At 38.5% G+C, this 15,147-nt stretch overlaps 1 protein-coding gene across 2 annotated transcripts in view; it reads right to left on the reverse strand.

Moving 5' to 3' along the window:
- Positions 1–6,886: 6,886 nt before the first annotated feature.
- LOC128890459 (lateral signaling target protein 2 homolog) overlaps positions 6,887–15,147 on the reverse strand; it is a 34,570-nt gene continuing 26,309 nt past the window's right edge. Inside the window, exons 2-6 of one of the 2 annotated variants that reach the window (XM_054148954.1) lie at positions 12,947–13,369; positions 11,459–11,803; positions 8,577–10,912; positions 8,173–8,459; positions 6,887–8,089 (exon numbers count right to left, since the gene is read on the reverse strand). In XM_054148954.1, coding sequence (XP_054004929.1) covers positions 7,809–8,089; positions 8,173–8,459; positions 8,577–10,912; positions 11,459–11,803; positions 12,947–13,369 — 3,672 coding nt within the window. In that variant the 3' untranslated portion in view covers positions 6,887–7,808. Of the gene's footprint in view, positions 8,090–8,172; positions 8,460–8,576; positions 10,913–11,458; positions 11,816–12,946; positions 13,370–15,147 lie in introns of both variants that reach the window. The other variant, XM_054148953.1, reaches the window with a different exon arrangement.

The raw sequence follows: 15,147 nt of genomic DNA on the forward strand, positions 1-15,147 counted from the left end.
TGAAAAGTCTACGAGCCTATTTACCCGTGCCGCTAGATACGAAAGTCTAGTATGAACTGTAATTGACACGTACCGAAAAAGTTCCCACAGTGAGCTTGTCAAACCTAGCCTCATACTCTGAAGACTACGACCTCCAAAAACGCAGTGGTTGCATTGTACACTCTATCGCATAAATTTCATTTTATTTTTTTCATGAATGCACTATCCTCTCGATTATTTATACATTCGTAAATTGATTTTCGGACCAAATTAAATCCCTGCAACAGGTATTTATTTCTCAAGAAAGTTAAACGTCCAGATAATGATTCGTTATGGTAGATTGCCCAAGTATTAGGTTGTCCCAAAAGTTTCTTTCGTTTTATTAATAATTAATTTATACACAATATTTTATGTTTTATGTTACATTACAAAATTGTGTACAATTCATTTCGCTCCATTACTGTTACAGCATCAATGTCTAAGAAATTAGATTGTATATTTATATAAACACTGCCACAGAAAATAATTGAATGCAACTCACGAAAGAAACTTTTAGGACAACCTAATATTAATTTATTTATTAATCACCACGTTTCGAACGATCGTTTATTACTCTAAAAGCGTCTCCAACTGGATTTCAGTCGTATTTCTTTCCTCGAAACCTGTCGATGGTCGAGTGCTAAGAGTCGAAACTTTATTTACATAGATCAAAAGTACGATACTCTAGAACAAGGCATCAATTACATGTAAAAAATAACTCTCATCCTAAGCTTAGTTCGTATCCCAACGATACTCCCTAATATCGGTGTCCTCCTTAAACGAATACATATCAGAGTTGGGGATTCATCGCAATTACCAAGTATTCATCGATCATTATTATAGATTACTCGGTAATTATAATCGTGAACTACATTTTACCCAACACTGGTACATCCGCTCTTTACGCAAGTCTTTGATCTGCGATAGATCTATTCCAGTCGTTTATCGTCTGAGCATTTCTTCAAAAGCAAGATTAGAGCCAGTGAAAGAACACTAATTGTAAGTCACGCTTTCAAAGTTCAAACGCAGCCGAACAGTTGGACGACGCTGTATAAATATTGGACATTGGGGCAAAAAATAAACATACAAATTTTAAAACCTAAATACATTTTAATGAATCTTTAAACCTTTAACAATTATGTTTCATAGTATTATTACGTTTTGCTTCACTATTTACCTCATGACATCTGAAATTAGTTACGTTGATCTATTTATCTTTTCTTTAATTTACGTTGTAATTCTTGTATTATATGACTTTACCAAAAGTATGTGTGCAATATCTAATGTTGAGGTTGTAATAATTCTGAAATAAACAGAAAGATGAATTAAATGTACAACATAAGTTTGTTACATTTGATTATAGAGGTTATAAATGTTTCTTAAATTTTGACAACGAAGCAAATAAAAGTAAAAACTACGTGAACGGCTACAGTTTACATACTTCCTAAAAACAAATGGTGCAAAGTTTTGTCTGGGCGAATTTAGGCCATTTTTATAATTAAATAAAACATTTATAACTTCTACAATCAAATGTAACAAAGTTCTGTTGTACATTTAAATCATCTTTCTGTTTATTTTAAGTTAAAGAAAAGATAAATACATCAACGTAACTAATTTCAGATGTCATGAGGTAAATAGTGACGCAAAACGTAATAATACTATAAAACATAATTGTCAAAGGTTTAAAGATTCATTAAAATGTATTTAGGTTTTAAAATTTGTATGTTTATTTTTTGCCTCAATGTCTAACATTTATGCAGTGTCGTCCCACTATGAGCCGTAGCTGCAATTGCCCCTGGATGTCAGTGGACCCGTCTTACACGCGTGCATAGTGGTCACATAGCGCAAGGGGCTTCAGCTGCCCCTCAGTCATTCCCTTGGCTCATCGCAAGAAACTACCACCCTCGATGCCCCGAGGTAAATATTTCGTTAACTTTTCACAGTGACATCACAACAAAATGTTCAAATGTAACATAGCAAGTTGACTATTGCGCTGACTACTTCTCAGTCGCTTATCATTACGATTCTTCGGCAAGTGCGTCTTCCGTCCATCTCTGATAAAGGATCGATGCTTCAGCGCTCGTGATGTTGACTTCATACATCAATCGTGTTCCATATTCGATAACGCATTTCACGAAAGAACCACAGCGTGGACTTCTTAAAAACTACACACGTTTTTACCATGTAACTCTTTGTGGTCCTGTGTCGAGTGAGGCTTGTCAAACACGTATTAAAATCCAAGAATCTGGACCACAAAGGAATGATATGCAGTCAACGAGTCTGGTGAATTTTTTATGCTTAACCCTCTATAATCCTGTATTTTCAGCTACATATTTATTAACTATATTTTCAAAGTTTGATTAAATCCTATTATCAATGTGTATCAATTGTCTTCGACCCTCCATTGCATAATGTATTCGATTGAGTACACGATAAAAACAATTCCTGCTAATCCAACAATTTGTTTACGTGTATCGAAAATTTCTCACAGGTTGGGTATAGTTTAAAGGTTATGTTCGTTAAAATTCAACTTTTAATTTGAACTTCATTATCAACGTTCATCAATGGTCCTATCGTACAATTTTGTATACAAGACGAATGCAATTTAGGTTATAGAGGGTTAACGTCGGTTCAGTTGACAAATACAATCACGTGTGTAATACTTCTATGGGCGTAAGCTCGGCATAAAAAAAAAAGCAATTAACTAATATGGAAGGTGATCAGAAAACGAGTTTTACATGCTTGTGACTGAACGCACGCAGGGTAATCATTGAATTGATCGATGCAGTCGTTGTTTGAAAATTAACTTTGTACTCTACTCGGTATAGTTTACGTTTGTTCTCGTGCTTTGAGTTGTGATCACTTGTTAGCTTGAACTATGCTTCCTCTTAGCTGGTATACGAACGAAATGCTAATTCATTTTTCCTGCTAGTACTTAGATGAAGTCTAAAACTGTACATAATGATTGTACCATATATGGAAACTTACTATTTTAACAGCTGCTTTTAATATTAGTGACTGTCATGAAGCAAAGAAATTCGTTTAGGGTCAATCCTACATATATTATTCAAAAGAATAAAGAACTAATGTAGAGTGTGTCATGGAAGTTAGATATTGAATACAAAAGCCTACAGTATTAAATATACAGTATTTTGTCCGTGTCTGTTATTTCATTCACTCTTTGAAATCTGATGTTTGCTTTTATTTCCAAACTTTCTCCATTTCCTAATTATTGTTTTGAGCAGTATAATAGTACTAATATTGACAAATCAGTACAATATTGACATTGGTAGATCTGAAATAGGAGGAATGAACTAGATTTTTAATTTCTATAAAATTTACAGTTTAGGTATAGCTATGCTACTGAAGATATAATGCCTAACTGCAAATTTAAAAGCTTACATATAACAAGAAAGTTTTTGTTTGTCCTTTAAGCATTAAAGTTGTTAATAGTTTTATTGAGTTTCTCTTTTAACTTGTGTCAACAATTCAAATTCTGAAGTTTCAACAACATTTTCAGAATAAGCCTGTGCTGAGTGTTAAATGTAACTAATTACTAAACCAATTATTATTCTTATATATATGTATATATAATATACTATACAGATGAAAATTAGATTTAATTATTTTACATGTCTTCAAAGTAATTTAACTAATAAATGTTGGCAGTAGTCGCTTTACATTATGCAAATAGTGATTCTAACGAATTCAATGATTACCCTATAGAATCGTTGTTTTCGTTGCATCGTGTTTACACCCTAAATATTTTTAAATAATTCTATGCATTTGAACAAGCCGATCTAACTTGGCTTCATACAAAAAATTCCTCATTGATGTGGCATATGAAAGAAAAAAATACTATAAACAAAACACAGCCAATTGGATTGACCTTACAATAAAATATTTTGAAATATAACTTTTCTTGAAGAAAGTAAATACAATGGGAATGAAATATTACTATATTAAATTCAAAATACTCTCGAACTTGAGTGTATCTGGACGATTACAAAATGGTTGTGCTGTGTATAAAACAGAAAATTCTGTAAACTTTTGTTTCCAACATAAAAAAAGTTCTTTGTTCGTTCAAATTACATTCCTTTGCATCTAATTTCCTCGAAGCTCATTTTTCTCGGATTCTTTATCATCAATTTTTATAAACTATAATAATATCTTGTACACGTTTTCTGTTCATCGATATTAATATCGATATCGTATAATAGTGTGCAACGAATTTGTATATAGGATTACATTACGTCTTTAATAATCACGGTAATAAGAAGAAATAAATTGCTGCTTAATTAATTTGAGCAAATCGAATACTCGAACAATTCGATTTTATCAAACTACACAAATTATAATTGCAATTAATATCACTTGACCGTGAAGGTTACTTTCTCTGAAATAGAGGAGTATTCGAACAATCAATCGTGTTCTTTCGAATCAGCAAATACCCTAGGTAGAAGTTTCACTTAGTTCAAGTTTAGAATAATTACATAAAACAGGTAAAGCTGCAGGAAAGCCAATCGCTGAAATCTACAACAGTCAACCATCTACCTCGTTATAATACCTGAACAGTCTACAATCAAAAGCAGTCTTTTAAATCGAAACGCATAAGAATTGCGGCGGCTGTCTCATCGCAAAGATCTCTGAAACTAACGTATTTATAAGAAAATGTCACAGTGGGTCTACCTTTGTTTCTCTTTTACTTTTATATCAAACTTCTCACTTTTCTCACTTTCAACCATGGCGTTGAGCTCAAAAGGCTCAGAAGAAAATAAAGGAAGGTGGTTGGGATATGATTTACTTTTCAAAGACTGTTTCTACCAGCAGAAGAGTTTGCGTCGGTTTCCTGAAATCAGATTCGTGCGAAATTGCGTTAACGAGCAGGAAACTTATTGTCACATAGATTTGGCACAGAAGCTAGTACGCCTGTACTTCAAAGCTTCATTGAATCGCAGGACCACCTGACGAGATGCTTGAAAATCGTCTCCTAAGATTCCTCGAAGCTTTGGCGCGCTTCCAACTGGTACCACGACTTGCCGAGGCATGTGCTTGGACATGGTGAAACGCAAACATCGCTTTTTACATTAGTCAGACGATGGTCACGTTAAAAAAATGAGTAAAATCTTATTCAAGTAATAGATAACGAATAAAACAAATGTAAAGCAAATTTAATTACTCATTCGAAATTTGTATCTGAATAAGATTTGTGCTCATCTCTGATTACATTTACGCTGTTACGCATTCGCTGGAAGTCTTTGCGCTACTGGCAGTAGCTCGAACAAACGCTAAACCGGGGTTGGCTACTAAACAATTTTGAAAGGTTCCTCACCCCTGTTCTATACTGTGCTACTTTGCCTTTTTTGAGTGTGGGGGGAGGGAAGGGAGCTAAGCCAGCAACAACGTTGTTAAAAATATACACAGAGGCTGATGTGTTTTCCTCGATGCTGTGCAACGTGTAGAATGACACGACATGCGAAATGAAAGCGTTTAATTAAGACGATGGTAACGATTATGATCACGCGTTTCTTCTCGATAGTCTGGTATTATTAAAAATTTAGAAATTGCTTGAATCACTATCGCCGAGCGAACGTTTGATATAATTAGTGTCTGATGCGACGCAAGGATTTTTTGGTTTCAGTCTACAGATATCCCCCTTTCTCGCCGATTTCGAATAGCGTTCCTTGAAACTTCTTTTTTTTTTACCTATCTTATTCAAGATTCCTGCGTTTACCTAAAAAGAGTATATTCCAAAATTAAATACATATGTACGTATGTATATGTATATATATATACAAATATATCTATTTTACAACGCAATATACCGAAATATTCTTCAGCTCTCGCAACTATACACATATATAGTTTATGTACGACTCTGACGGTCCTTATTCTCTTTCTCACAAAGCGATTAAATCTGATCCAGTCGAGAATACGTACTGTACTGCGTTTATACAGAACAGACACGTACAATGTAGGCGCGTTTTCAAAGATGAATTCAACAAGGAAAATTAATCGAATAGAACTTGTATAAACGTTCGTCCTATTGTACATTATTTCATCTATTGCAATTCAGAAACAAGGACACGCGTAACAGTATAAAGAATTGTTTATTCTTCTTAGATTCGGAATTCATCTTTGAAGTTTCGCCCACAATTTATGGTACACGATGTACAAAGAAACCGAGCGATTTTCGTGCGATCAAAGCATGACACGATGAAATGAGAAATTCGATTGCTTATATCAAATGAACACACCTAACGGAAGAGGATAAAATATAATACGGAACGTCGATGAAGAGAATTGACAAAAGAGACAGAGACGAATTCGATATACAATATAAGGACTATTCTGTACAATATCGCGTTATTCTAAGGTAAAAGCAACAACTGCATTTCTTTTTTTCATTTTTTTTTCTTCTTTTTGCCAGTACGATTCCAAGATCCGCGACAACGGATCGTATCGTCCGCGCACGAGTAAGATTTAATTATGATACAACTGATTTGGAAATCAGCTCCGTTAAAAACGTATGACCACGACGTGTAAAAATATTAGCGATCGGCGCCGATATCTCTAACTTTACAGTTTAAGTGCACGTAAGTATACAGATTAACGCAAAGAACGATCGAGGATGATGTTAATATTGTTTCGACTTTCATTAACGATTCTCATCTGACAATCTCCTAACGAGGAATCCTTCAATTGACATCTGTTCGCAATGAAACTACGCGTATGTACCGAGTGGAGAAAATTAAGGAACACGTACTTTTTTTCAATCTTCAACTTCTCGAGTTTAAAGACTGAAACTGTCTTCCATTGCTTGAAAGATGGACATGTAACACGTGAACGTTACATTTCCATGCATATTTGTTCGACTATTCTTATTTATTTTGTAATCACAAATCCGTCACCTACCAACATAAAGTTTAATATCATATATATATATATATAGACTGTTTCACTTCGAATTCGTCTATATGTATAGTATCACCTAATCTGAGACACTAAGTATGTGAGACCTAAAAGGGTCTTTTGTTCTGTCTTTTAAAGTGTTTTTAACTTCTAAAGTCGACGATTTGAATGCTTCTGAAAATAATATGGCATCGATTCTCTAATAAAAAAAAATGTACTTCTTAAAATTAATAACCTATTATTAATGATCATCGATTGTTAACGGATAACATGAAAAATAACAAAATAATACACGCATGATGCGATCCTTTTGTCTCTTATCACAAACAAAAGCAATTCAGAACATAAAAAAATAAACATTTCTTAAACCACTTTCTCCTAATTGTACTTCACAGCGAAAGCGTTAAAGATCGCGTAAAAGATCACAGAGAACATTCGTATAACAAGCTTCTCCATATTTTCAATAACTTTTCAAGTATTAAATGGGTAGTTTCACTGCCTTAAACTCGAGCCTCATCGATTAAAAGAAAAAATATACACGCCCCTAGGTTTGCTGCACAAATATGTAGAGTTTCCTAGCGGACTATAACCCTTCGACGAGTCCAATTTGAATAAAAATCGGAAGAATACAACACCACCGAATTTCCATATACTCCGTACGTCTGTATTCATAGTTTATACGTTTAAAATATATATATATATTTTTTTTCCGTAACGTTTATCTAAGCGACGAACTTCGAAACATTGTATCCCTATTAGAAGAAAGAAACGGATGTTCTGCGCGCGTGGTACACGGCTCAATGTTCAGAGAATATTAACAAGAACGTTACCGTTTGAAGAAAAATTATTCCGTAAGTTATACCTCGTTCTGGTAATGTTCAGCTCGCGGGCGTTACTTGGGAAACGGTGAACGGCGTCACCTGATAGAGAAAACACCTGTTGCACACCCTCACGGGTTTCATGTGCCCGTAACGAGGTAGGGGAACGTTGTTGCTGCTGCAACGACCGCAGAACACCTTGCCGCAGTTTCTGCAATGATGTCTTCGTCGCACCACGGTGAATCCTGCTTGACAGGCCATGCACCTTGGCGCGTCATTGTCGGGAACCCAGGCTGGTGCTCTTTCAACGCATTCTTCTCCACGTTCGGTTACAGGAGAACCTGCAAACAAGATCAAACGTGTACGAAAGATTAAGTTAATGCAACATCACATCTATTTTCTGACAACTGATAGTGGTGCATACCATTATTTTGGTCATTCATCGCAGGAGTTTCATCTAAATCGTCTTCGTATTCTTGCAACGAATCCTGCTGATCGTTATCGGTACCCGTATCGTTCAAAGGACTTGCTAATTGAGTATCCGTCGTTACACTTTCATCTTTCGTCTCCCCGTCTTCTACGGTTTGACTACTGTTCATAAGAAACACGCACTTCAAAATATTGCGCAGATCCGAGGCGAAGTTTGTCTGCAACTGATCAGCCACGCCTGCTATGCACACGAACAGACGATGGACAAGATCCTCCGACGACCTGAAACAATAATAGCAATCCATCTTAGTCAACTTTTATTTAGACTCGATTGTACGATTGGTTTTATCAGCAACCAAGATATAAATCCTCGTCAAAGCGTAGGAAGAATGTTATTACCGAAACTTCGCCCGGATCTGATTCCTATTCGCTATCTCGGCGGCTTGCATCGCCAGGGCGATTTCCTCGTCGTCCTGACAGTCGCTCTGAAACTCGCTGGTCTCTGAGCTCGAGTCGCAGCAACTGGAACAACTGGAACTGGACCCCACTTCAGGCTTCTGAATCAACGTATGATCCGAATTGAAAGACTGCGTTCCAGAAACCGCCGACGCGTTCACCAGTCTTATCGTTCGCGTAGCTCTCTGTATATTATTGTCTTTTATTGCATTCTGCATCCCGTAGGAAACGTTCTGCGACATCACGGGTGAAACTGGCTCGGTCACCAGGCCACTCTTGTCCGTCCTTGGTCCCAAACCGTCGTTCATCAGTTCATTGGGGCTCCTGCTTCCCAATTTTCTCTTGGTTTGCTCCGAACGTGAGTTCACCCGATCGTGTTTCTCTCTCTTTTCGAGATCCCTCCTCTTCATTCGACACATCTGCTCCGATCTCGATCTCCTGTGGTCCAAAAGCTTCCTATTCTGGGGCGACAGGTTTCTCTGCATTTTCGACGCGACGCTGCAGGTTCGTTGCCCTGACGCGGGTGTGCTGCGCGTCTCGAAATGCTGCAATCTTGGACTGGCGTGAGGACTGTGGCTACCGAAGTTGGGCATCTGCCTGGTGTTCTGACTGGGATGCAAGCTGGCTCCGTAGCTAATCAGCCTGGGGTTCAAGCAACGATCCGTGGAGTTGGACCTTGAACTTTCCGTGCTCGTGGCGGATCGTACGTTAGGAAAACTCGGCGTCCTGGTCTCCTGCATCGCCTGGTGGACTACCTGACCGTTCCTCTCGTGTTTGCGCTGATGTCGTCGCTTCTGTTTCTCGTACCTCATCTTCCTTGACGCCATCTTGTCCTGAGCGTACTGCTCGATCTTTGTTCCGATCTTACCGATGTTCTGAGACGTAGACGGACAATTCTCGCACTTCAGGTCGCTCCAGAACTCCTTCCTGGACGTCGAGGCGTCGATGTTCAGGTTCAGGTTCTCCCAGTTCTCGGTGTAATTAATCTGGAAGCTCGACTGATTGGAATCGCAGACGGATATGTGACCGTTCCCGTACGCGACCCCCACGAACTCCTCGTTGGTACCGTCAAAGTTCGAAGATATCCTTGGAATGTTTTTCGCGGCTTCCGTGCTGGCCGAGTGTAGAACCTCGATAGAATGGTCCATGGACGTGACAGTCTTGGTGCTTCTCAGGCTACAAACGCACGAGTTCTCAGAGATCGTCGAGCTCTTTCTCTTAGGCGAGTTAAAGTTAGAGCAGGAGTAGCTGGTATTCTCTTGCGTGTCCTCGTCGTCCAAGACCTGCTCGTCCTGATGAATCTCGTTGGCGAAGGTCTTCTTCTCCTCGGGACTCTTGTCGTACAGGCTCGTGTTCTCCGACGATATCACCGTGCAGATCCCCGAGTCCGTCTGCTCCGACATCTCGTTCTGACAATCTCCGTCCAACAAGAGGTTCGACAGAGTCTTGTTCGCCTCGGAGATGAGCTTCTTCGAGTCCAGGTCCGGTAGGGAGTTCTGAATGTGGACCGTCTCGCCCGTCACGTTGTTCTCGTGCGAGACCTGGTTCAACAGGTACTGCGTCTGGGGGATTTCGATGTTGCCCGAGGCGCCCAGCATCTCGGATATGTCTCTGGTCATGAACTCCTCTTGCTGCTTGTGCAGATGGTTGGCGCACTGGTCGCTGGAACTGGAAACGCTGCTCTCGCCAGTGTTCTGCGCCGTATTGACTTGCTCCAGGAAGACAGGACTCGCGTTATTCTCTTCTCTTCTCGAGTAGGGACAATCGTCGCAGGACAGCTGTCTGCTGTCGTTCGAACCACAAGAACCGTTCATCTTCACGCTGTATTGCACTTCGTCACAGACACTATCCCGTTCACTGGATGTCCTCGCACCACCGTTGCACCTAACACTCTCTTCGTAACCGTCCGTCGACGCGATTAGGCGGTTAGGCCCAGTCTCCACGATCATTCTCGTTTCACCTTGCCTATCATCCAAACGATCGACGTTCTCGCTTTCCTCGGCTAAACTTTTAACGGCGTCGTTCGCTACTTCGTCCATGTTATTTCCCGTGTTCCTCGTCACTGTGTAAAAATCTACGATGAAGTCTTTGCAGTTCGGGTAACCGGTATAAAAATTGTGAACGAACTCCTCGAGGTCTGGTATGTCCTGACACGCAGACTTGGACGACTGCGTGATAGGACCCGACGGTTCCTCGTTCGAACACAACAGTTTCTCCAGCATGTACAGCTCGCGGTTGTTCAACGTCCAGAGAAGCTCTCTTATTTTTAGAAGAAGCGTCTGAAACGAAAACATCGAGTGTTACTATCAGTGTTGTTATTGTTGTTGTTGTTGTTGTTGTTGGTGTATGACGTGTGGAGAGGTCAGTAAGCGACGGTTAGATTGATACTTAAGAGGACAGTCTGGCAATTTTAGATTAAACGATTAATTTCTTTTTTCTTTTTTTGTATTATTTTTCGAGTTTGAGAAGCATTATCTTGTAGAGATTGTGATAAAACTTGAAGGTCTGACAGTGTTATGGAACTCACGAAGTAAGCTTTGCGCTCCTCAGACCAGATTACTCCCAGATTTAGATAAAATTATTCATGTTCGTGGATTTACAAATAAAATCGCTGTTGCTTTCAAGCATTGATCGCAGGAACTTTCATTTTAAACACGATGGTTGTACACCTCTTTCATAATAAACAACTAATTCGAGAGAGCTGCTAACAGGGTTAAAATTACTCTAGTTACTCTCGGGTTGAAGTAGCAGTACTGTATTTCTGGACCAATGAGCAGTGTAGTTGACTACTGTTCGTTGTTAAATGCAATCGTTGGTTCGCTTACCCTAAAAGGTCTAAACATTTCACTAATGTTGTCTGGGGAATTGAGGCACAAAGGACCTCCAGGCGGAGCCAAGAGGCCGGAAACAATCGCCAAACGAGGAATAGTAAACATCAGAGCTGGCTCGTAATTATCCACGTCGGCTTGGCTGAGCAGTCCGCGTTCAAGAGCTCTTTGCAACGTCTCCGAAAATAAAACGCAAACGAGTTCCTGCTGCTCGTACTCCTTCGTCGATTTTACCGGTACCATGGCGCCGACGTAGATCAGCTCAAAATCAGCGAACAGTCGGTCGAAGATCTTCAACGACTCGATTAATTTCTCCATCGATGGGTCCAGCGGGTTCTGCGTCTGAAAAAGCAACTGCCAATAGAAAAGTCAGTTAAACGATGGCTCGGTGGCTGACTTGAAGAATATTGATTACTTGATTTAAATTTGATAAATGAATAGTGACTACTTGTTTAAAATTGTGTGAATGTATTACGTACAGGGAGTGTAATTTATCTATGGAGTATTGACTTATAAAATTGTTGATTATTAATTAGAATTGCGAAATGGTAAACAATATTATTGTAGTCAAGCATGTTTTGTAGGCAAATATAAATTGAACCAATCTAATGGCTTCCATTGTTAGAGTTTAATTAACATGAGTTATTCATCTTGTAATCTTTAATTTGGTACGTGTCGCGTAAAAAAATTTTACGACTAATATCGAATAAACTTGTATCACGTGCAATGATGCAACCAACATTGGATTTTTCATTGGTGTATCACAGTTTTTCGATAAAGATGAATGAACCGGTGACTTATCCGAGCGTCAATGTTGCCAATTGGCAACGCTACATTTCTTCTATTTTGATAAATAATATATAGCGACGGATCATAATTGACGCAAATTGTGTTCCATTTTAATAACGTGGCATATTCAATTTACGAACGTTGGATCACACAACAAATAAAGGTTAAAAGTGATTTCAAGTGTGATCGGCAAATAAAAGTAGTTGTAAATCAGTTGGTCATTGGAGCAATTCAGAATACAATTTTATATAGCCAACGTTCCAAGTTCTTTGGCTTCGGTCAAACCACTGAGCAACACAAAAAATCATATTCTGGGTGGCTCTAATAAATAAACTAATTAATATGTTTTTCGATATAAATGAATAAATATTAGGTTGTCCGAAAAGTTTCTTTCGCTTTGTTAATAAGTAATACATGCACAATAGTTTATGTTTTATGTTACATTACTGAATTGTGCACGATTCATTTCGCTCCATTACCGTTACAACATGAATATCTATGAAATTAGATTGTCTATTTATATAAACACGACCACATAAAATAATTGAGTGCAACTCGCGAAAGAAACTTTTGGGACAGCCTAATACAATCTACTCTTCTGTTCTAATTCCTGATAAAGGAAATTATCTAAGCTAAATTTGAATACGGTTTCGAAGGGTGAACGGGTTTAATTTGCCAGCAGGTGATGACGAATACCTTCAGGTTCATGTGACCTTTCAGCGCGTGCTCTCTGAGCAAATTCCTGACGATATCCAGGGACCTTGTCAGAGCCTTCGCCAAAGGTCTCATGGCTAAACTTTCAGTCTCCCTGTTCATGATGGAGGAACCAGCTGCCAGGCATTCCGCGCCGAACCACAGCTGCCCTGCCAGATTCTCCTGCATCACATCGTCGGGAAACTTCACCCTGAAATCCCGGTTCGCCCTGCTCTCTGGAATCAGGTCGTCCATTATCTGGCTGCATATCGTCAGCACCGTGTCCTGGCAACGGCGCAGCTGATTCACCAGCGTGGTGCATCTCTCCGGTTCCTGGCGGCCGTCGAAGGAGTCCAGTTCGCAGGCGACGGCGTTCAGAGACTCGTCAGCGTAGAAAAACTGAGCGAGCAGACTCGTATCGTCCCTCTGCGTTGGGCAGAAAGAAAACAATCTTTCGTTAGCTTTGTAATTCTTCTTCTGGAGGCCAAAAGACCATTTCCTGTCTAAGAGACGCACGGCATGTATATGTATTCATGACTAAATAAAGAAATTTCTTCAATAGACGCAAAGGGGAATGAATACTTATACTTAGGGCTGACTGCATATCGTTTACATCGTATCGATATAATTGTAGGTAATATCATTAGTAATTTTTAGAAAATTTTAGTAACTGACTAAATTTTTGCCAGAGTGGTTGTAACCCCGTTAAGGGTCGCGTCTCCCACTTTGGAAAAAACACTGCATTAGTGTGTACCGCTTCCGTCTCTCGAGAACTGCAATTCATCAATTTAAATGTCTGCCATCAGAGCACGTGCGACTCTTTTTCCTGCACTTGTTTATCAGCAATCAGGGTTTGAGTTCATATCCGAGCACCGGAGGGGGGGGGGGGGCACGTGGAAGCGTCCGTCGAATCACGTTTAAGAGTGACTCACATATGCGAGTCTCGTTATGTATTTCGGTAATAACTCGTCGACATAATTTAGTTGATACTTACCATTTTAGGTAATCCTCTTTTTTTTTTCCTTTAATTCAAGCAATTTATCATAAAATTTAATATATATTTTTTGAAGCTAAAAATATTATGGGAAAGTATACAGAGAAATTATAATGCACTTTATTTAGGTCTTAACTTTGTAACATAAAAACCACACGATAATCAAATTAATATTAGCAGAGCAAAATATTATTATTTTGATTATGTAGACCACAGTTTTTATTATTAGTAACGTCTCCGTAGTTTTCGAAACTTTTAATACTAACAATGAATTTACAGGTAAAATTGGAATCACCAAGGACTTTCCACGATCAACTTTTGATTTAACCCTTCGTAACTTCAGAAAAAATCTAATTTAACTTTCTCGTGAAGCTCGAATCAGGTGTACGATAGAGCTTCAGAAATTTATTCACAGAAGTTTCAACATTTCAGCAAAGTTCCTAAATCCTATAACATTTGGTACAGTCGTTCGTCGTAGCAAGCTATTATTATTTATATCTTGAGTTTCTGATCAATCGTTTGATCTAATTTTTAGTATTATTGCTATCTTAAATTAATTTACATTCAAGAGTGAAATATATATAAATTGCATACCCATAAGTATTACTTATCCTTTTTCAAAATCTTAAGAAACACGTTGTTACGTCACCAATAATGACGTAAACGTATGAGGAACCGAATAACCGCCTAGCACGTCCTTGCTAATGGATGTTTTACGATCCAGAGGCAGATAACTTCTTAAGCGCAGTGCGCTTATGACTTTCTCTCTCGATGCACTATTTCCCCTCTGCGTTTACTTGCTTTTTTTTCAAATAAAAACTTTTACTAATTGTAGACAGAACTGGAAAAACAATGGGGAAAATAAACTCGCCTATAACGGATATTGCAGCGGTAAGATCAATCATGAGTCAGGTGTGGAAACAGTGAAACAAAACATCTGTACTTTGTTATTTAATTCCACCACTCGCTGCGGATAGAAACACTCGTCTTTGGAGTTTGTTGAAACTCGACGACATCTATTGTATATTCATTAAAAATATTCATTAGAAACATGCAATCCTAAAAATATTTCAAAATATATACGCATAGTATAACGTAAAATAATTTATCAGTTTTAACATAAAGGAGTATAAAAATGTTTGTTGAGACTTATAGTAGAATTTGAAAATGTGGGAACAGGAAAGGATAACATTGTCTCCTTTTAAAGAAA

This window comes from Hylaeus anthracinus, unplaced genomic scaffold (assembly GCF_026225885.1).
Source record: "Hylaeus anthracinus isolate JK02 unplaced genomic scaffold, UHH_iyHylAnth1.0_haploid 12000, whole genome shotgun sequence".
NCBI lineage: Eukaryota > Metazoa > Arthropoda > Insecta > Hymenoptera > Colletidae > Hylaeus > Hylaeus anthracinus.